The following is a 20,696-nucleotide window of genomic DNA, read 5'->3' as shown; positions in this document are numbered from 1 at the left end:
TAATATCAAAGGTCTTGTTCCAGGAGAATGACTCCCTCCTCCTGGATTGTGTGACACAATCCTGGCTGAAAGTTCTTCAGCAGGGGGAATGACGCCTATCCCCAGATTACAGTACTTTATGAACAAAAAGTGTGTCGATATTTAAATACTCTGCATCACAAACTTAAATATTTTAAATCCCAGGGGGAAAGACTCCCTTCCTCTGGATTACTAGTTTGATCCTCCACGTTGGCTCGATTGCCAGTATAAGGACTTCCCTCTCCTGGCCTTTTTTAGACTTGGTTTTCCCAGTTCAGAACACCAGAGGGAATGCCCCCCTTCCCCATGTCTTTCTCAGACTCTATTTCACAGTTCACAATACCAGGGGGAATTACTCCCTTCCCCTGGCCTTTCTTAGTACACAAAAACCCAATTGTGATGAGGGTTTCAGACCCCGGTTTCTCCGCTTTCTACAAGAGTATTTGGTGCACTCTCCTGTCAACTACTGTGATGGGAAAAGGGGTTTGTAACCTTCTCTCCTGGGTACGGGTCCCAGACCCATACTTCCTTATGGCTTGCTTTTGGCAGACCTGGTTCATCTTCCTGCCAGGATCTACCACAAAGAAAACAACCTTCAATGTGCTCTCTTTCACTATTCACTTTGCAAGTGGTTTGCGACCAACCACTGTGTTGAGGAACATTATGCCTGATGCACTCTTTCTCACTCTTCACTTGGACTCTCGCAGCCGGCCCCCATCCGGACTTACTTCCTCTCCAGTTGTCTGCTTCTTGGGAGTTGAACTTCACCGGTTCTCTGTGGGGCAGCAAATCTTCTTTCGAGCTGCTCTCTCCTGCTTTCAGCGATCCTGCACTGAGCTGCAGCAGGTTTCGGTTGGCAGCCACAGCATTTCTTCCTTGACTCCAGATCGACCCAGAATGGGTCACGCCATTGCCTTTCTGGTGCCAACTCTTCTTTGGAGAGGCCCCACGGCACCGGAAGGAACAAGTTACTTACCTGTAACTGTTGTTCTCCAGCATGGGTCTGGCATGGATTCACATGCTCATGAATATTCCCCGTCGTCAGGCTGGGAATCCTCGGTAAAGAAAAAATCAGTATCAGTTTCGTTTCTGATCTGTCTTTCTTAGTAGTAACCAATCACTGATCTCTGGGTCATGCTGCCCCCAGCCAATGACTGCCCTCTCCCTAAGCCCCGCCTCTGGCAGCCATCCTCAGATTTGGTAGCACGCAAAGTGGCAGTATGACCAAGTGAAGAGCCACAGAGGGGTAGGCGGGAGGGTTCGCATGTGAATCCATGCCAGACCGATGCTGGAGAACAACAGTTACAGGTAAGTAACCTGTTCCTTCTCCAGCATGGGGTCTGGCATGGATTCACATGCTCATGAATAAAATAATACATAGCAGTACACACATAAACAACCATGGGAGGCGGCAAAGGCTCAACATTAAGCATTACATCCAAAACTCAACATTAAGCAATTCTTACCTCCTCACCAGGCTCACCTTAGGCGAACAGGTTGCGCAGCACTGCTTGGCCGACCCTGGACTCCTCCCTGGAGTCCCGATCGACGCAGTAGAATCTTGTGAAGGTGTGCGTCGACCTCCACGTAGCAGCCCTGCAGAAATCCAGCAGGGGCACACCAGACAGGAACGCTGTGGTAGGGTCGAATGGGCTCTCGGACGGCCGGGCAGCGGTCGGTTTGCCAACCGGTGACAGTGCATGATGCAGCCGGAGAGCCATCTGGAAATGGAAGTCTTCGAGAGAGCCTTCCCTTGATTCACAGACCCAAAGTTCACAAACAGCTGTGACGTCTTCCGAAAACTTTGTGCGGTCCACGTAGAACTTCAGCGCTCTAGCTACATCCAGCGAGTGCAAAGTCCTCTCGGCCGGCGTCGAAGGCGACGGGAAGAAAACTGGTAACACCAAGGGCTCGTTGAGGTGGAAGTCCGACGGCACCTTGGGCATGAAGGAGGGGTGCGTCCTCAGCACCACCCTCGTGTCATGAAAAGTCAAGTATGGAGGCTTGCAAGATAGGGCCTGGATCTCTCCCACTCGTCGTGCGGGGGTGATGGCCACAAGGAACGCTGTCTTCCATGACAGTAACTTCAAAGGCGCCGAATGCATAGGCTCGAATGGGGCCCCCATGAGCCTGGTCAGCACCACATTAAGCTCCCACGCCGGGGCAGGAGCCTTCACCGGCGGGAACGATCGGAATAGTCCCTTCATAAATTCCTTCACCAGGCGATGAGACCACAAGGACGCCCGTCCCGAAGTCCTGGTATATCGGGAGATGGCAGCCAGATGTATTTTGATGGAGGCGTGAGCTAGTCCAGCTTTGACCAGCGACAGCAGGTACGGCAGTACTTGAGGGGCCGTAATCCGCAGAGGGTTAAATCTTCTGTGCACGGCACCAGACAGAGAACCTCTTCCACTTATGACCGTAGCACTTGAGAGTTGAGGACACCCTGGCTTTTGCAAGAACCTCTTTGCAGTCAGCCGGGATATCGTACCCTCCAAACTCTAGTGCTGCAGGAGCCAGGTCTGCAAGTTCAGCGACTCCGGGTCCTGATGAAGAATGGAGCCTCCTTCTCTGGAGAGAAGATCCACGTCCACCGGCAGCTTGACTGGTGGGGACGTTGACAAGTCCAGAAGGTCCGGGAACCAGATCTGCCTCGGCCACGCCGGTGCGACGAGGATCATTCTGCACCTGGAGATCTTGAGCTGGTTGATGAGGCGGAGCAGCAACGGCAACGGAGGGAACACGTATAGAAACAGGCCGTCCCAAGGGAACGAGAAAGCATCGCCCATGCTCCTCGGCTGCGGGAACCTGCTGGCGAACCTCTGGCACTTGGAGTTCGTCGCCGTCGCGAAAAGGTCGATCTGGGATTTGCCCCATCGTCGAAAGAGCCGATCCACCTGGTCCTGACGTATTTCCCACTCGCTGCACGAGTGCAGCTCCCTGCTGATTGAGTCGGCAATGGTGTTTTTTATTCCTATCAAGTGATAGGGAACCAGAAACATCCTCTGGGCGACGGCCCAGTGCCACAGATCCTGGGCCTCCTGGGATAGGGCTGGGGATCTGGTGCCTCCCTGCTTCCGTATGTAGAACATCGTGGTGGTGTTGTCGGTGAAGATCCTCAGCACCTTGTCCTTGAGGGATGGAAGGAACGACTTGAGCACCCAGAACACTGCTAGGAGCTCCAGAATGTTGATGTGGAGAGACCTCTCCTCCGGGAGCCAAAGGCCTCTTTTGTGGAGATCTCCGGTGTGGGCCCCCCAACCCTCCAGAGAGGCGTCCGTCATCACAGTCTCCTGAAACACCGGGGTCTCAAAGCCTGTGCCTGTAGTGAGGTGCGCACAGGTACTCCACCATAGGATCGCCTCACGGAACTCCTCGTCGAGAGGGATCCTGTCTTAGAAGCAGCCTGTTGCCTGAAACCAGTGAGGACATGATGGACCTCACCCTGGCCACGTCCGTGGCTAGCAGGCGCCGCACCTTGCCCAGATGGCCTTCGTCCTCTCTTTCGACGGGGAGGCCAATTGCCCCACTGTATCGAGCTTCGCTCCCAGAAACAGTGCTACTTGCGACGGAACCAGGTGGGATTTGGGGTAGTTGATGGCGAATCCCAGTTCCGTGAGCAGCCGGACGGTCCTCTCCGTGTGTTCGACGACGAGTTCTCTTGTCCTTGCCCGGATAAGACAGTCGTCCAGGTAGGGGTAGACGTGGATCCCCTGCAGGCGCAGCCGCGCCGCCACTGGTGCCAGGCACTTGGTAAATACCCTGGGTGCCGACTTCAATCCAAACGGCAGGGCTCTGAATTGGTAGTGGCGTCCCTGAACCACGAACCTGAGGAACTTTCTGTGTCCTTTTAGAATGGGGATGTGGAAGTAAGCATCCTCCAGGTCCAACGACGATAGGAAGTCACCCTCCTCCAGCTGTCCCAGCACGTGCTGGAGGTGGACCATCCTGAATTTCTGCGCCTTGATGCATTTGTTTAACCGACGCAGGTCCAGGATGGGGCGCCAACCGCCTGTCTTCTTCCTAACGAGGAAGTACCTTGAGTACACTCCGGAACCCCCGGTGCCTCCTGGGGACGAGCTCGATGGCACCTTTCTTGAGCATCGCCCTTACCTCCAACAGCAGTTGAGGGGCGCGATTCTCCTTCCTGGCCACGGGAGGAATGCGAGGGCACTTCTTTTGGAATTCCAGCGAGTGCCCGTTGGCCAGGGTGTCCAGCACCCAACAGTCGGTGGAGATGGACTCCCACACGCTGACGAACTTCGTCAGCCGGCCTCCCACCGGGGTGCTTCGGTGGGGGCCCGACGACACGGCCGGGTCAGTCTTGTTTGGAGGAGGCCTTGCCGACTTGGCCTCCTTGACAACGATGGCGGGATCCCCCTTGCTTGCCGCGACCTCTGTAGGCCTCCTGGGACCAGGAGCGGGCCGCCTGGCGGTATGTAGAAGAGCCACCGCTGGATCCCTTGGAGGCACCCGGTCTGCCTCCGGAGCTCCGAAAGGGCCATCATCGTTGCAGTACTCTTAGGGCCCGGCCGTCTCCGAGTCGGTCTTGATGGCCTGGAGCGACTCGTCCACCGCCTTACCAAAAAGGTTGCTGCCGTCGAACGGCATATCCAACACTCTGGTCTGGACGTCCTGGCGAAAGTCTGTCGCCTTGAGCCATCCTCGTCGTCGGAGGCAAACTCTGTTGCCCAGTTGGCGAAAACCAGGATCGGCAATGTCTGTTGCCACCATTATGGCGTGATCCGATGCCACCTCGCCTTTCTGCAGAATTTGTAGGGCCTCCGCCCTCTTGTCATCCGGTAGGAAGTCTAGCAGGGGAGCTATCTTGAACCAAAGCTCCCTGTCATAGCGGGCCACGATTGCTAAGGCATTGGCCGCCTTAATCGTCGTCGCCGCCGACAAGATGACTCGTCGTCCCATGAGTCCAACTTCTTGCCCTCGCTGTCCGGCGGGGAGGTGGAAGTTGAAGCCGCCGCACCCGCTGCTTTCTTCTTGGCCGCTGCCGAGACGACAGAGTCCGGCGTGGGCTGGGCCCTGAGACACAAGGGGGCGGCATCGGGGCCTCGGTACTTCTTCTCGTACCTGTCCCTCTTGGCGGGTGTCATGGAAGGGTTCTTGAGGATAGCAAGCCCCTCGTCCCAGATGTCGTCGAGCAACGGCACCGCGAGGACCGTCTTCCTCTTGGCCTCTCGTCGCTGGTAAAGAAACCCTTCCTTTTTTTGTTCTTCAGGGCAGAGCTGGAAGAGCTCAGATGCCCTGGTTATCATGGCGTGAAAAGAGCCAATTTCGTCGGCTGGAGAAGCCCGAAAAGGGGGGGGGGGTGATGACGGGATGTCCGTTGTGTCATCGCCGCCGTCGTCATCCGTCCCCGTCGCTGAATCCGTCGCCTTATCCTCTCTAGGGTCCGGCGGGGGGGGGGTGAGGGGTCCACAGGCCTCGCGGGCACGAAGGGAGGCGAGGGGTGGACTCTCCTCCGATTGTGCAGAGGGCTTCCCGACGGGCCTGGTTCCGGATCCTCCGTCGGGGTCCGTGGTAATCTCGTCCTTATCTCAGCACATAAGAATTGGATCGCCAACAGAATAGCCGCCGAGCTATCCTGGGGCTCGGGTAATGGCTGCGACGGACGGGATGGCCGCTCCACTGGGCCCTCTTCGTCGCCATCGTCGCTATCTTCCATCACATCAGCGGGGACTGTCCCCTGGGATCCAACCTTCTCAAACCTCTCGTTGAGGCCTATGAACCTCTCGTTGAGGCCCTTCTCGTTTTCCACCAGATCCTCCTCGGAGGATGATTCCGAGTCTGTAATGGCCACCGCCCCCCCCCCCTCTTTTACCGCCGGGGACTTCACGAGGGTCTTAACGATGGGCTGGAAAGAGGATTCCCTCCGCGGTGGCAGGGATACTCTGGGCCCAGAGGCCGTTTCCACTGGCGTAATCTCAGCCGGCTTCGCCAGGGTCGCAGCGACCACTTCGATAGAGGCCTTTGCCGGCTGGATCAAAGCCCTCACCACCTTAGGTGTGTCCTGGGCCTTCACCTTGGGGGGAGGGTCAGTGCCTCGCTCCCCCTTCGAGATCGACCGGGTCCGCTTCAGCAGCTTACCCGGGTTCTCAGACTTCCTCTTCCCCGAACCAGAGCGCTGGCTCGTGGTTGAACGTGCCAGGGAAGTAGCGCCCTGCCTGGCAGCCGAAGAGCCCGACCTTTAGGCGCTCCCGGTGCCCGCGGACTCGCGGTGCTTGGCCTTCTGTTGGACCCCGTCGCCGGTGCGCCCTCACAGGACTTAGAAGCCCGCTCACACTTTTTCTTCACCTTCTCACCTGCTGTGCCCTTCTCCAGTCAGGCGGCGAAGCGGGAACGACGAACTTGTTTGCTCCGTTCCGAAAGGTTCTTGCAGAATGCACAGTCCTTCTCCACGTGCGTCTTGTCCTCATGAAGGCAGTAGAGACATTGCAAATGCTCGTCCTCCTTGAAAACGTTTTGCAATCCGCATCCAGGGCAGCACCTGAACAGCTTGGATCCTGGCGTCGAGCTTTCCTTGTCCTGGGCCATGTCCATTGAGGTAGGTCAATGGAATCCTCCAAGAAGTGTAAACTCGACGAAAACTTCACCCTTGAGGGGCGTAGAAGAATTCCGAAACGGGTCCCCGTTATCGGAAGTAGAAACGGTAGAGCTTGAGGCTCGATTAAACCGAAAAAATGAGAAAATCTCCTGAAAAAGCGTGAAAACGCAGCAAAAATTCGAGAGCTAAAGCACGAGGACTCCCAACACTTGAGCGTGCTGTAAAAATCTGAGGATGGCTGCCAGAGGCGGGGCTTAGGGAGAGGGCAGTCATTGGCTGGGGGCACTATGACCCAGAGATCAGTGATTGGTTACTACTAAGAAAGACAGATCAGAAACAAAACTGATACTGATTTTTTCTTTACCGAGGATTCCCAGCCTGACGACGGGGAATATTCATGAGCATGAGCATGTGAATCCATGCCAGTCCCCATGCAGGAGAATAAGGAATCCCCATTCCAGCCTGCTGAGTTGGGGAGTGGGGTGATCATGGCTTGCTCAAAGTTCAGATCTTGAAGTTCCCGGACTGGACTGCCTCTCCTGCCGGTTGGCTGACTCCTTTCATGGAGCCCTTCTTCCATTTTTATATTTGTTGGTTGGCAATGATTTGGCAAAATTGCCTAAATCCTTCTTCAGTGTATTTGGTCTTTCAACTGTTATTCCTATATGCTTCCTCCTTATCCCAGTACTTCTATCATTACTCTCCATTGGGTAACCCATGTTCTTCCTCATCTCAGTGGAAGTTAAGTCTCTTGTCTTACAGAAATACATGGGTTGGATTGGAACAGGACTGCAGGGATTGAAATTAAGATTGGACGAGCAGGAGCTAAAAGCAGCTCCTGGGTATTCAACATTGGCTAGTGAGCAGGAGCTACCATTCAGGAACCAGGAGCTAGAAAATAGCGTTCTGCAAATCTAACTTCCATGGAAGATGCAAACCTAACATTTTGTCCTTTATTTATGACCCTTTATGCTTTATGTGTCATATAGATGTGTCCTATTGCTTATTTATAAACTGTCTCAAACATACAAAGCTAATTTCACATAAGTGAGTTTGTTTGGCATCAGTTGGCCTGGGGAGCCAAAAATATCTCCTGGTAGTGTCAAGATAACCGGGCTCTTCTGGGCTACAACCAGGAGTTAAATAGTTCGCAGCTCCCCTCAATTTCGAACCCGGTGCCTAGGGTTTAGAAGATGGGGAGTTATATAGGATGTTGGGGAGGATAACTATGCTGCGTCTCTCTTGGATGTTTGCCCCTAACACCAGAGGGGGAGTCTCTCCATGAGATCCTCCTCTTGAGCACCACCCCCAGGGGGACTATCGGGTAGCGGCCTCACCTCCCTGGCCTCATGGGAAGGGGCTCCCCCTCGGGGAGAAGTAACGACATCCAAGGACTCGCCACACTGGACACAATAATAATTGGCTTTACTGTGATAACTATGAATATTGGAATGTGGTCTTACTCTACTAACTGTACATAATGAAATCTGGCACTGCAGATGTACGTGGGCATAACAGAGCTACATGGCCAAAAACAAACAGCATTGAAGTTTTAACAGGACATTGAAGAATCTGGCACGGCTATGCTAACTGGGCATAGGGAAACCTGGTACGGCTCTGCTAACCACGCATAACCTTGACAATGATTTTAGTACCTAGGAATTGAATGGCGAGGATGCAATTATTTGGGTTTTCATGAAAATACTTGCCAATGCAGTGAGTCTTTGGGAGTTCCATACTAAAACCTTGAAATTGTTATATATCAGGTATATCATAGTAATACCTTGCATAGGAGACCCAGAACATATTATGTCACCATTCAAACAATGATGGTACTTCTGGGGAATTTGGTGGCAAATGCTGATGAATGTTTCGAGGACCTAGTGACTTGATACCAATGCCTATGGATATCTAACAGACAAATCTATTGCCTTTGCCAACGCTCGTTTAAATGAAGGAGACAGTGAAACTCCCAATTCTCCCATCTAGGAACACCACCACCATTATTTGACTACATTCACAATGTACAAACTGGATCCTGTCCACAACCCTTGTAAACATTGAAAGCCTTCAAACTGTAGTACCTTAATTAGTAATATTGTTAGGGCTTTTGTACCGCTTCATGGAGCCTATACAAATGCTGGAGACATACGTGTCCCACGCCAAGATGGGCGCCGCAAATGTCCCGCACATGCAGGAGAAGAACGTCAACTACTTTTTCTTTGCGCCACACCCAGGAGGTCTGGACATTCCGCGAAGCCGTCCGGTGCATCGCAATGCTGTGCTTCTTCCTTTGAGTTCTCCTTGATGTAAGTTCCAGATTATTTTCCTTGCTCCTATTTTCTCCCCGTCCTGTTCCTGTCCCTGACCCCGTCTATCCTCCTTCCCTCCAGTCCAGTCCTGGGTTTGTTTCATGCCCCAAGCCTTGCTTCTTCCATTTTCAATCTGCCTTATTTGGATCCTCATCCTTCGTGTTCAGGCTACAGAACTCCATCCTTTGATCAGAGAATCCATCTGTACTTGGCTTTCTGGATCCATCTTTCTGATTGGGATTGAGCACAGGAGGATTGTACCGGGGCTTAGGTTTTCCTCCTGTTAATGCCATCCTTCTGGGGTGGTCTCTTCATTTACAATGGGCCTCATTACCGGTCCGGCGGCAAGTGTAAATATTTACTGTTGTCCGACTTCCCGGTGCCACCAGGAGATTACAACCCCGGCGGACCGGAAAGTGAGGCACCGGTAAAGCAGCGGTGCTTCCGTGATGGGTCTGCCTGCCGTGGTGCCCGGCAGGGTATGACCTGTCGGGCATTGCGGCTCCCGCAGGCAGACCTGTAATATGCCGGTCCGGAAACAATGGTGCCGGTAAGCTTGCCGGCACCCTTGTGTCCAATAGGCCTCATTATGGGTCCAGAGGTAACCATGCCGGTGCTACCAGTGGGTTGCCGCCGGACCCGTAAATATTTACTGGCGCCTGACTTCCCAGTGCCACCAGGAGATTACAAACCCGGCGGCCTGGAAAGTCAGGCACCGGTAAAATGTAAGTCCCCATTCCCATAGGACCCTATAGGAGTGGGGACACGGTAGCACCGGCACCGTTAACAGTGCCGGTGCTTCTGCGACGTGTATGCCTACCGTGGTCGCTGTGCTTGGCAGGGTCACACCTGTTTGGCACTGCGGCTCTGGCAGGCAGACCTGTACAATGCCGGTCCGGAAACAACAGTGCCAGTAAGCTTACTGGAAACAACAGTGCCAGTAAGCTTACTGGAGCTTACTGGTTCCGGACCGGCAGGGTCAGAATGAGGCCCAATGTCTCCCCTCCACTCTTGTCAAGGTGGCTACTAGGAGAGATAGGCCTTACCTCAATCATCCTACCCATCGCAGGACAGAAGAAGCAAGACCTTTTACTGACAGATTGCGACACAAGTGTCTTAAAGCCAGGATGGACCAATTTCAAGAACTGGTATCTGCTGTCCAAGGAATGGCCGCTGAAGTCCAAGCGCTCAAGGCCAAAAATTCTGTGTTAAAGCAGACTGTGGTCCAAAGGGGTCCTATCCATTACGATCTGGTACAGCCTCCCTTGGGTATAGATGGTCATTCAAAAGGTCTCCAACAATCCATAGATGCTTCGGCAATCCAATTTACGTTCAAACCATCTGCCTTCCCATCAGAACACAGTGGGATAGGGTATATGATCACCAATATGTCCAAGAGTGCCTTATCCTGGGCTACTCCATTGGTTAACGCATAACGCCCCTTGTAGGATTCCTTTGGGGAGGAAGGATAGCTTTGGGGAAATGCGTTTGTCTTGGAAGCGAGACAACGCAGCGCAACACAGGTTCGAATCCAGATCCCGCGAATAGAAACCACTTGCTGGTATTAAGCGCATTATAAAAGAACAAATGTAACAGGACAAGTATGCAGACTTCATATTAGCTCTGGAAGGAATGCTTGGAAGGCCGAATTTGTCTTATGCCACCAAAGAAGCTCTCTTGGAATATTTTCAAGGCTCACAAGATGTCCTGACCTGTTACCTGGTTTAAATTGCTAGCTACTGAGGCTGCTTGGCCCGAAGAAGTCCAGTGGTACTTATTTCGCCGAAGGCTTTCAGAAGAGCTAAAGGACGAATTAGCCTGAGTACCACGGTCACCTACCTTCCAAGTAACTACTTACCCTGGTTCTACAATTAGAGTATAGGTTGTGTGAAAATCATTCTGAAAGTAGAACCTACTGATGATATTACGATTTCTTCTTCTGAAACTGAACCGATGCAGTTTGGGGCGGCACATGGTCCTTTAGCAGATATAGAACAACAAAGATGCCATCAAAATGTACTTTTCATGTACTTTGCCTCAAAAGATCATGTACGCAATTGTCCTATCGCATCCCCACGAAGATCGGGAAACGCCAATACCCGGCCCTAGTAGAGACTGAGGAACTGGTTTCTACAATGGTTCCGGTCTATACGACCCTAGCACAGACCGACAATGCTGACAACAGACTCATGGTTTTCTTAGTGGAACTTTCCACCCCTCATGAATCCACCCAATGAGAGCTGCCCACCCTTGTAGACTCCAGTGCTGCTGGCATCTTTTTGGATCAGGACTGGGCACAAAACCACCTCATACCGGTGATAAGGAAAACAACTGCCATGCCTGTGGAAGGAGTGGATGGACGACCTCTGTTGTCAGGTCCTGTAACTCACCACTCTAAAGCCTTAGTGATGAAAGTGGCATCACATTGCGAGATGTTCTTCGATGTGATCACCACAGTCCATTGCTGAGTCAGTCATTCTCAGGCTACCGTGGTGCAAGTACCATAACCTGTATGTCAACTGGGCTGCTCGAACACTTTTTCTGAAAGGTTTATGTAGGAACTCACCTTATCCCATGATCTCTCCAGTATGGCTTGGAACATGACTAGGAACAATTGAGATGCGCCAATATGTCCTGTCTATGGTTTCCTCCAAATATTAAGCCGATTTTAAATGTTTTGAAGATGATACAACCAGAAGGCTCCCCCCACATCAGGATGAGGATTGCTGCATCGACTTGATTCCCGACTCGGCTGTGCCGTTTTGTCGTCGTATACCCTATAGGAACATGAGAAAGCAGCCCTAAGACTTATTTAGCTAAAAATCTCCAGGAAGGCCTTATCACAGTCTCTAGAATCCCAGGAGGGGGCGTCTTTATTTTTCTATTCCAAAAAAGGATACAAGTGAAACAAGCCCCTGCTGGACTTGATGGGCCTAAATTAAATCTCAGTGAAGGAGAAGTATCCCCTCACGCACATCCACGATATCATCACAAGGAGTGGTCATCTTTATGAAGTTGGAACTGAGAGGGGCTTACCACTTAATTAGGATACGCTGCAAAGATGAGTGGAAGACGGCATTTAGAACACTGTATGGCCCTTAGGACTACTGCACCATGCATTTTGTACTGGCTAATGTGCCTGCTTTGTTCCAACGCTTTATGGACCATCTCTTTGCCGATTTCCTGAGTCACAAAACCATCGACTACTTTGGTGATATAGTGGTATACTCTAAGGATCCCACACAGCATACCTTCCGTGTGAAACGATTTGAGAAGGCTACAAGAAAATCAATTGCTGGTTAAGTCCGAGAAGTGCCAGTTTGATATGTCTTCTATTTAATACGTAGGCTACAGTCTGTCGAAATCTGACATATCCATGGACGATTATAAGGTTGAAGCAGTTCTTGACTGGCCCATGCCTACCAACCTCAAGGAAGTACAACGGTTTATTGGTCAGGCACATTTTTATAGGAAGTTCATTCCCAATGTTTCCTGTATTCTTTTACCACTCAGGGTTACTGAAACCTGTTGCAACCTTCCTTTGAAACGCGTAGGCTGAGAAAGCCTTCAGTGATTTAAACATGGACTTTACTACTGCTCTTGTACTCAAAAACTGGATCCCATGTTACAGTTTATAGTTTAAGCATATGCTTCCAATTCGTCATTTGAAGCAGTCCTGAAACAGGCACAGGAAGATGGGTTGCAACATCCTTTGGACTATTATTCCAGAAAACTGTCCGAATCCAAACAACATTATTCAGTAATCAAAAAGGAGCATTTGGCCATTAAGTGCGCATGTAAAGAATGTCGCCAGTTTCTAGCCAGGGGCAGACACACCGTTGAAATACACTCAAACCACATGAATCTGCAAGTCTTTCAACAGTTAGATAGCTACAACAGCAGGCAGGCTCGTTGGGCCCATTTGTTTGCGCAATATGAATTTTTTTTATCACTTACATCCCTGGCACTGCCAACATTATTGCTGATGCCCTGTCCCGCCGTGACCTGACTACTTCTTTGCGTACTTTCCGTGACAAACTACTTGAAGGAAAAAGATTTGTTATGCAAGTTTCCCAGTTCCCCAATCAATTTAAGAGATAATAGACACAGGCCGTTTCTCGTCTTTGACGACATCCCCTACGCCTCTATCAAGGATTTATGTTCCACCAACATCATCTCCACTCAATTGCAACAACTCGCTCTACGTCCAAGTCATGAGGCCCCAGCTGCAGGACATAAGGGCATACGTGGTACGCATGATTTTCTTCAGCGTTACTTTTGGTTGCCTTTGTATTTTTTCTGCGTTCGCAATCTTGTAGCATTCAAGCACTTGTTGGCACGTTCGGCTGAACGCCCCGGAGTCCCTAGCTGCTTTGGGCAGAATCAATGGTTTCTTCCAGGGTCTCCGATGCTGCTCGCGATTCTGTGGTATGGCTTCTCCAACCTCCTTCCAGTTTGGAGTGTGCAGACTGCTATCCAGCATCCAGTGCAGCTCTGCGGTCACATGCCAAGATTCCCTCCCGGCCCGGGGTAAAGACTGCTGTCCCGTCGTGCGGCCTGATGTCTAGGAGCTTCTGCACTGCTCCCATTGTCTCCACGGCCCTCCTTCCTCGCACGCTGCGTTTCTCCGCTTGTCCCGGCAGCCTTCCCTGCTTCGTCAGCTCTCTCTCTGTGCCTCACGTTCAGGAACCTTAGCGCTTAGCGTGGATGGCAACATCTCCTTCTGCACTGCTCGCTGCACCTATTCATATGGAGACCAAGGATTGTGTGGAACTACTCATCAAAAGTCCAGAAATTGGGAATGAGTTTAATGGGGCACTAAGCCAGAGGTCTACATTAGATATCCCACTAGATGAGCACTGTCCTTCTCACAGCCACCTTCAAGTGATGAGGAATATTCCAACAGATTAAGAATACTACTTTTTTCCCCCAGTCCCAAAGCAAACAGGAGGGATGTATAATTCTTAATGGATAGACTGTGTAACTCTGCGCTAAACGGCAATAGACAAGCTGGTGTATTGCAAATATGCATTCATAGTGCACACTGCTAAGGTGATCACTTGGACATAGAAGATCAATTCGGAAAAAAACTGGTCTTGACACCCTTGCAGAAGGACCCTTGCAGGTGAAGGCAGATTTTAGAAACTTTGCATTGGTCCAAGTATAGTTTTACACAGTATTATCGGTAGGGCCAATATTGCCATGTGCAAAATAATTCTTTCAATTCATTTGTGCACAAAGGAAATGTTTGCACTAGTGCTAACCAAACAAAACTGGCACTAGTGCAGACTTTGCCCAGGTGCAAAAATGTATCATGAGCACATATTTTTCCAATATGTAATTTTCTGCTGCTAAACTAATAACATACAGAATTGCAGCAGTGACACATTTCTGTAACATGGCTCTAAATGGTTAAGGATATTTCGGATGGCTCGAGGGTTCCAGAGAGTCAGCTTAAACGGAGAAAGCATTGCCTCAACATCTTGCCCCCTTGTTATGTAGAGGGATCAGTAGAAAAGAGGTAGAGGAAGAATCAACATGTGTGCTGGGGCATAAATGTTAATCATTCCACAATTGCAAGCAAGTTATCTGCCAAAGGAATAAACGATATCCAAGCTTTTCTGTACCATGCTACAATGAAGATACAATTTTAAACAATGCAAAAACATAATACAATTCAAATATATTCATTGTTGTTTATTCTCCTGTACTTTTTACAATGCTCACCTTTGTGGTCCACCATTCATGCTGGTTTTGTGGTGAATGTCATTCCAAGTGACGATGTTATTGGCCCCAGAAGTACGAGATTGACCCACTGTGAATATCAATTTTTGGTCAAAGGCTTTTTGAAGCAGCTTTAAAACTTTGCGTCCTTCAGTATCATCAGGCAAGTAGGCTATGCGATGTGCTCCGTGAAAACTTTGTCCCGGGTGTGGGTGTTTTGGCTATTTTGTAAAAAATGTGAAAATAAAACATTCAAAGTGCTGGAATCAGATAAATCACTAATTGAACAAATTGAATGTTCACCTAGCTTCACAAAATACACAGGATGAAGGGCACACATTAGTTGTAAAAGTCCATATTTTGAAAGCTTTATCACTAGTATAACAACTGTCCCACAATGCCTTGCTGGGGTGACACTACAAACAAATTCTATTTGTTTGGTCAACAAATTAGGGACGTGTCGGATTCTACCTATGATAGGTTTTCCTCTGAATTTACCACACTCAAGTTGAAGAAGAAAGTATTTTTAAATATTTTCATTTATCAGTCCTTTCCTTTTGGATAAAGGGGCATTCAAAAAACATGATACTATAGACAATAAATGTAAACCAACATTTAGTAGTTTGTGTGGTGTGATGCCTTCCCTTCCACAGTAGCGTTGTCAACACCGTTCTGCCAGTGAGGAACCAGGAATGACGCACAAACACAGAGGACTCATGGTTATTACAAACCTTCATTTAAATAATAAAAGGGTTGGAAAAAAAGCCTCATTATCCCTATTGTAGGAGTTATTTCCCTACCTCAACCAAAACTAAGGGTCTGTTCTGTGTCAAGATGTCCAAAGCAAAAAGGCCCTGTGTACGAAACCTTATTCTAGCCTTCGCATTCTAGAAACAAACTATACGGTAGTGAAGGATATGTCTTTGGCCTTGAAAGTGCACAAATGTTCAAGTTCAGCATAAAGGTAGAACTCCAACCAAGTAGACAGTGTTCACAGTTGCAGGGAATAGCTCCCTTCCCCAGGTTTCTCCACAGCAAAACAAAAGTTCAAAGAAATAACTTCTTAGTATCCCAAAATGATAACTTCCTCCTCTTGTCACAATTGACTCCAGAAGAAATGACTCCCTTCCACAGGCTTTTCATGGCATTCAGAATTACTCAAATCCCAAAGGTGAGAAACCTGAAGGTTTCTCACCCGCTGGTGCCCAAAACTCTGTCATCCAGGTGGCCAGGACACAGCAATCGCTATTGGATCCAGTTCCTGGGGGTGGACCAGTGGGGGCGGATCACCTGGATGAGAGGTCTTCAGGGAGTGGAAGTGAGACTGACAGTTGAGATGCGGTACCCCCTTCCTTGTAACACCTTTTCCCCATCCTACTCTATAGGATACTTAGAAGCTCTACCCATCCCCTTTTCCAACACAAACAATTTCTTACACTGCAACAGACAATGGATTAACACCAGAGCCGTTTACCGGACATGTCCCAACACACGGGTGAGGTAGAGTCAGGCAATTGACAATAACCATGCACACCTGGCGGCCCTTTACCTTCGCCACAGGGATAAAAGGCAGAGCACGAGAGCAGGCTCTGAGCAAGGCCGAACACACGAGGAAACAGCCACACCTATCCAGTAGTTCAAAGGGAAGAGAAAGGTGGTGAGAGCTGGAGGGACGACGCAGGGGGATCTGCCCTTGCCCTTTTCAACTGAGACCCGCGAAGCCTCTGAAAAGAGAATTATAAAACTGGAAAAGATAGCAGACGTGTAGAGTGACGGATGTCAACGGTGCACAGGGGCCTTACACATTGCGGGGAGGCACGCTGACTACCGTGGTACCGTCCTGGACTCCAGAGGTAAGCCAAGCCAGCGGACTCAGCACATTCAGTGAGTCAGAGTAAGCTGATATCAAAGCGAACTGTATTAAATCCAAGGTTGCAAGTGGCAACATTAGATGAACGCAAGACATTGAGAACGAAGAACTTGTGTATGTGTGAACTTCTGAGACTGCCTAGAGAAGGGCCAGCTGCAGAGTGGTCAGACGCGACAGGAGTGCTCATTCGAAGGACTCTTGCTGGCCCCTTTTTGTGTGGAACCTACAAGTACCAGAAGGCCCTAGAAAAAGGGCGTTGTGAGGTGTGGAGTGGTCCTACATGGGTCACGTCAAATCCTTTGTACGTTTCGAAAATCTCTGACCCATTGGCAAGGGAAAATTAAGACACGTAAATCCTGTATCGTGATAAAGCAAAGTGAACTGTGAGATTGGCAAATGTGAACACGGTGGAAGGATGCCTGCGAGTTGGGGTGAAGAGTAATACACCCGTGAACATTGTGTTGACAAGAATGAACCCGGTGGAGGGTTGTCCGCCGTGGAAGCTGTTTGAAAGGACATTTAAGGCTCTTGAATATTGCAAGCTGCATTGTTTGTGTGAAAGGCCGTAGTGAACCCGACAGAGGGAGGCCCAAGTTGTAAGAAGGATCCGAGCCCGGCAGAGGGAGATCCAAGGGGCGAAGAGCAATCGCCTAAGGTGCAACATTACCAAAAGGAACCTTTGTGTGTTTGTTGTTTTGAACCAGCAGGTCTTCTCAGGCAAGAGACTTTGTAGTAAAGAGACTTGGTCCCCGAAGGTCCTGGTATCGTTGAACATGAATTGTGAACCTCGTGCTGGAGAGGCCCAGGAGTGTGCTGTGCTCAGAAGTCCTGCCTTGTACTGTGCCAAAAACGTGGAGAAGGGAGACCCAGCCTGACTAATAATAAATTGCATTTATATAGCGCTACGAACCATCAGGCATCTGAGTGCTGCCTATAACCCACGTGTGTGTGCTGCTCATTTATCGACCTCGGAAGGATGAAAGGCTGAGTTGGACCCTCCTGGGATTCTAACCTGCATCAGCAGGTTCTGCACGGATGTTCAAGCGAGTGCTCTACTCGCTGTGCTGTCTGACCGGCTATACCATCCTGACTTATCATTTTGTGAACATTTCTTTCTTTTCTGGTGAACATTATCCCACACTCTTTTTGTAAACGTAGAAGGATTGGCAATTGTTTTTTTTTGTATAGGCCCTTTTTATTTGACAAGCTGCCACTAGGACTGCCTTATTATTTGATGGTCGTAGCTTGCTCCCATCTTAGATTTAGGTTTAGATTAGGCATTTTTCTCACCCATTATAAAGTTCAATAAACACCCTTGAACTGTGATCATTTGTGCCCGTCTTTACTGTGGCCACCATTAGTTCCTTACATATGGTGTCAGAGTGGGATGTGCCTCAATTGAACCAAATTGGTGAACCCTACAATTTTAAAAACTTAGTCATCGAGCTTCCAGCCCTTCTGTTGCCACAAAAGAATTGATAGGTTTTGATATTTGCAAGCAGTAGGGAAGCAGTCATTCCCACTGGGAAAAGTGGAATGATTCCTACCGATTTAGTTTTGATACCCCCTCTAGGGTGTTACATCGGGCTAGTCCCAAAATCTAGCCTAGCATGGAAGTTCGTTATAGATGTTTTAGCAGGCGTCATCAACCCAGACTTCCGAGGGGACGTAAAGGTTCCCTTACAGAATCATGGCGAACTCCCATTTGTAGTACATGGTGGGGACCAAATTGCTCAAGGAATTTTGGAAAAGGCACTATTCCCTAAGTTCAAAGAGAGCGAATCCGACAAAACAGGTGCATTGGGCTTTGGGGAAGCTAACAAACCTGCTAACATCGAAGAAACAAAGGGAGAGGAGTCCACCATCTATCCCGATCTAGCCTTTTCACAGCGAAACGAGCTGGCTCTCGCAGAAGACTTTCTACAGGCTTTTCCGGAAGGGGAAGGTATAGGAAAAGGAAGCCCCTTCTTCTTAAAGCAGGGATTGTTATACAAGAGAGACATCGACCAACGGGTTAATAAAAACACTGTTGGTGACCTCCAGGACCCACCGAAATGTTGTACTGCAGATCGCACATTACCGCCTTAATGGGGGTCACTTAGGACAATACAGAAACTAAGCGCACATCAGTGGGAAGTTTTACTGGCCAAGTATCCACGTCGATATAAAGATCTTTATCCAGACGTGTGAGATATGTCAAAAAACTATCAGACACATCTCATTGCCAGCATCTTTGAAGCCTTTACCCATCATAGAAGTCCCCTTTCTTTTCTTGAAGCGGAATGGACATTGTTGGACCTCTGCCAGATTAGGCAACAAATATGTCCTTGTAATTATTGATTATGCCCCTAGAGACCCCGAAGCATTCCCAATGCGAAATAATCCCACACAGTAACTCCTTATAGACCACCTACCGTATTTTTCCAGGGTCGACTTTGCCAAGGAAATATTGACCATGTTGGGGAGGAGCTAGCACCTTCCGGCACCCCTCAGGCGCTTTACAATTAGGCAAGACATCTAAGCACTATAGCACTGAAAAATCTTTTTTCAAGCAAATATAATCACATACAGACATGGGTGGCCACTAAATGAAAATAATATTTAAATATAAAGTGCAAATAACCATTAGCTAAAAACACTTGCAAATGTTATTCTGTGTAGTTTTAAAATCTCAAAGCAGGCTCTCTGCCAAAAAGGAATGTGGCCTGTGCTAAAAATGGATCGCAGAGCTCATGCAGTGTTGCGTCTCTGAGGCGAAGGTTGGTAGAGAGCACAAGGTAACTGAGCAGCTGTGTCCTGTCTATCAAAAGCCCATGCAGACTAAGAATAGGGGAGTGTACATGCTCATGCACATAATGCAACATTATGTGAAAATGAGGTTTTAAGTGGAATTACTGGACCAGATAAAATATAAAAATATTGAGTGAAGTATTGAGAGTATGGCGGGAAGGTGTGTTTATATATAACTGTCTATAATATAGAAAATTATGCTAAACAAGAGCTACAATGTATTCCTGCAGAGGCAGCAGCATGTTAAGAAGGTTGTAACCTGGACTTGAAAGAAGGGAGACTACAGCATCCCTTTTAAGGAAGAACAACAGTTTTGAATGAGCTATGCCGGTATCCAGTGACCAGGCCAGCCACGGAAGACAGAATGCTGGTCGGGGGTCAGAGTCCTCTGCCCCGCCCCATCCTCATCTTTGTACAGATTAAAGTTTGTTATCCTTATAAGATAAGACTCTTGGCCTTAATTCTCGAGAGGGCTTCATTCATTCTGGTGTGAGCGTGGTAAGGGATACCCCAAGATATTTAAGGGGGTACCCTTGTAAGGTGGGCTACCTTTCAACCCATCAGGGGTCAAATGTTATGAGCAAGCTCATGGCAAAGGTCAAAGAGCTACTCCTTATTACCACCTTACTAACTTCTGTGTACCATCCCCCAAACCGATGGTTTGGTAGAAAGATTCAACAAGACCCTAAAATTAATAATGTGGAAATTGGTATACAAGGACGGGAAAGACTGGGCACTGTTTGCAGTGCGGAAAACCCCACAGGTCTCTACAAGGTTTTCCCCTTTTGAGCTGCTTTATGGCAGAGAGCACAGAGATGTCCTGGACATGCTCTGGGAAACCTGGGAAGAACGAGAAGAGGCACCCATTCCCATCTTTCAAACTGCCACCTGAATGCGAGAACATACGAGACTTGTCAGTACTCACAGGGTTCGAAATGGAGGGGAACTGGGAGCTATTTAGCTCCTGCTTGTAGCATAGTAGAAACTGGTTAGCTTGAAACCAACAGCTACCAGGAGCTACTTTTGGCTCCTAGGGCCAACTGGTGCCTTGTAAACATGTAAAGGTGACATAAACCTACAGTATTTGAGAATGTTAATAAAGAAGAATTAGAAAATATCTACCACATTTAAACCCAATAGTTCATACAAAAGGGACACAAAGTTAAAGGAGCATCTTTGGTATCTCCTGGTTCCCATGCAGTAGCTCCTGCCTACAGGGTGATGCCGACACCTAGGAGCTGGGTGTAGCTCCTGCTCATCGAATCTCAATTTTCGAACCCTGTACTCATATGGAAAAGGCCCCGAGCCAACAAAAATCTAACTACGACAAGAAAGTAAGCTTGAGATCGTTTTCTATAGGACAAAAAGTATTGGTCCTATTACCCACCTCAGAAAACAAGCTTCTTGCTAAGAGGCATGGACC

At 49.1% G+C, this 20,696-nt stretch overlaps 1 protein-coding gene across 1 annotated transcript in view; it reads right to left on the bottom strand.

Annotated features, from left to right (window-relative positions):
* The window catches only part of DTX3L (deltex E3 ubiquitin ligase 3L), a 380,419-nt gene that overhangs the window by 9,325 nt on the left and 350,398 nt on the right, over nucleotides 1-20,696 (bottom strand). The window contains exon 4 of the mRNA XM_069616627.1: nucleotides 14,617-14,834. Coding sequence (XP_069472728.1) covers nucleotides 14,617-14,834 — 218 coding nt within the window. The remainder of the gene's footprint in view (nucleotides 1-14,616; nucleotides 14,835-20,696) is intronic.

This window comes from Ambystoma mexicanum, chromosome 9, assembly GCF_040938575.1.
Source record: "Ambystoma mexicanum isolate Mex_15411 chromosome 9, UKY_AmexF1_1, whole genome shotgun sequence".
NCBI classification, from domain to species: domain Eukaryota; kingdom Metazoa; phylum Chordata; class Amphibia; order Caudata; family Ambystomatidae; genus Ambystoma; species Ambystoma mexicanum.
This window is presented reverse-complemented; position numbering and strand designations above follow the sequence as displayed.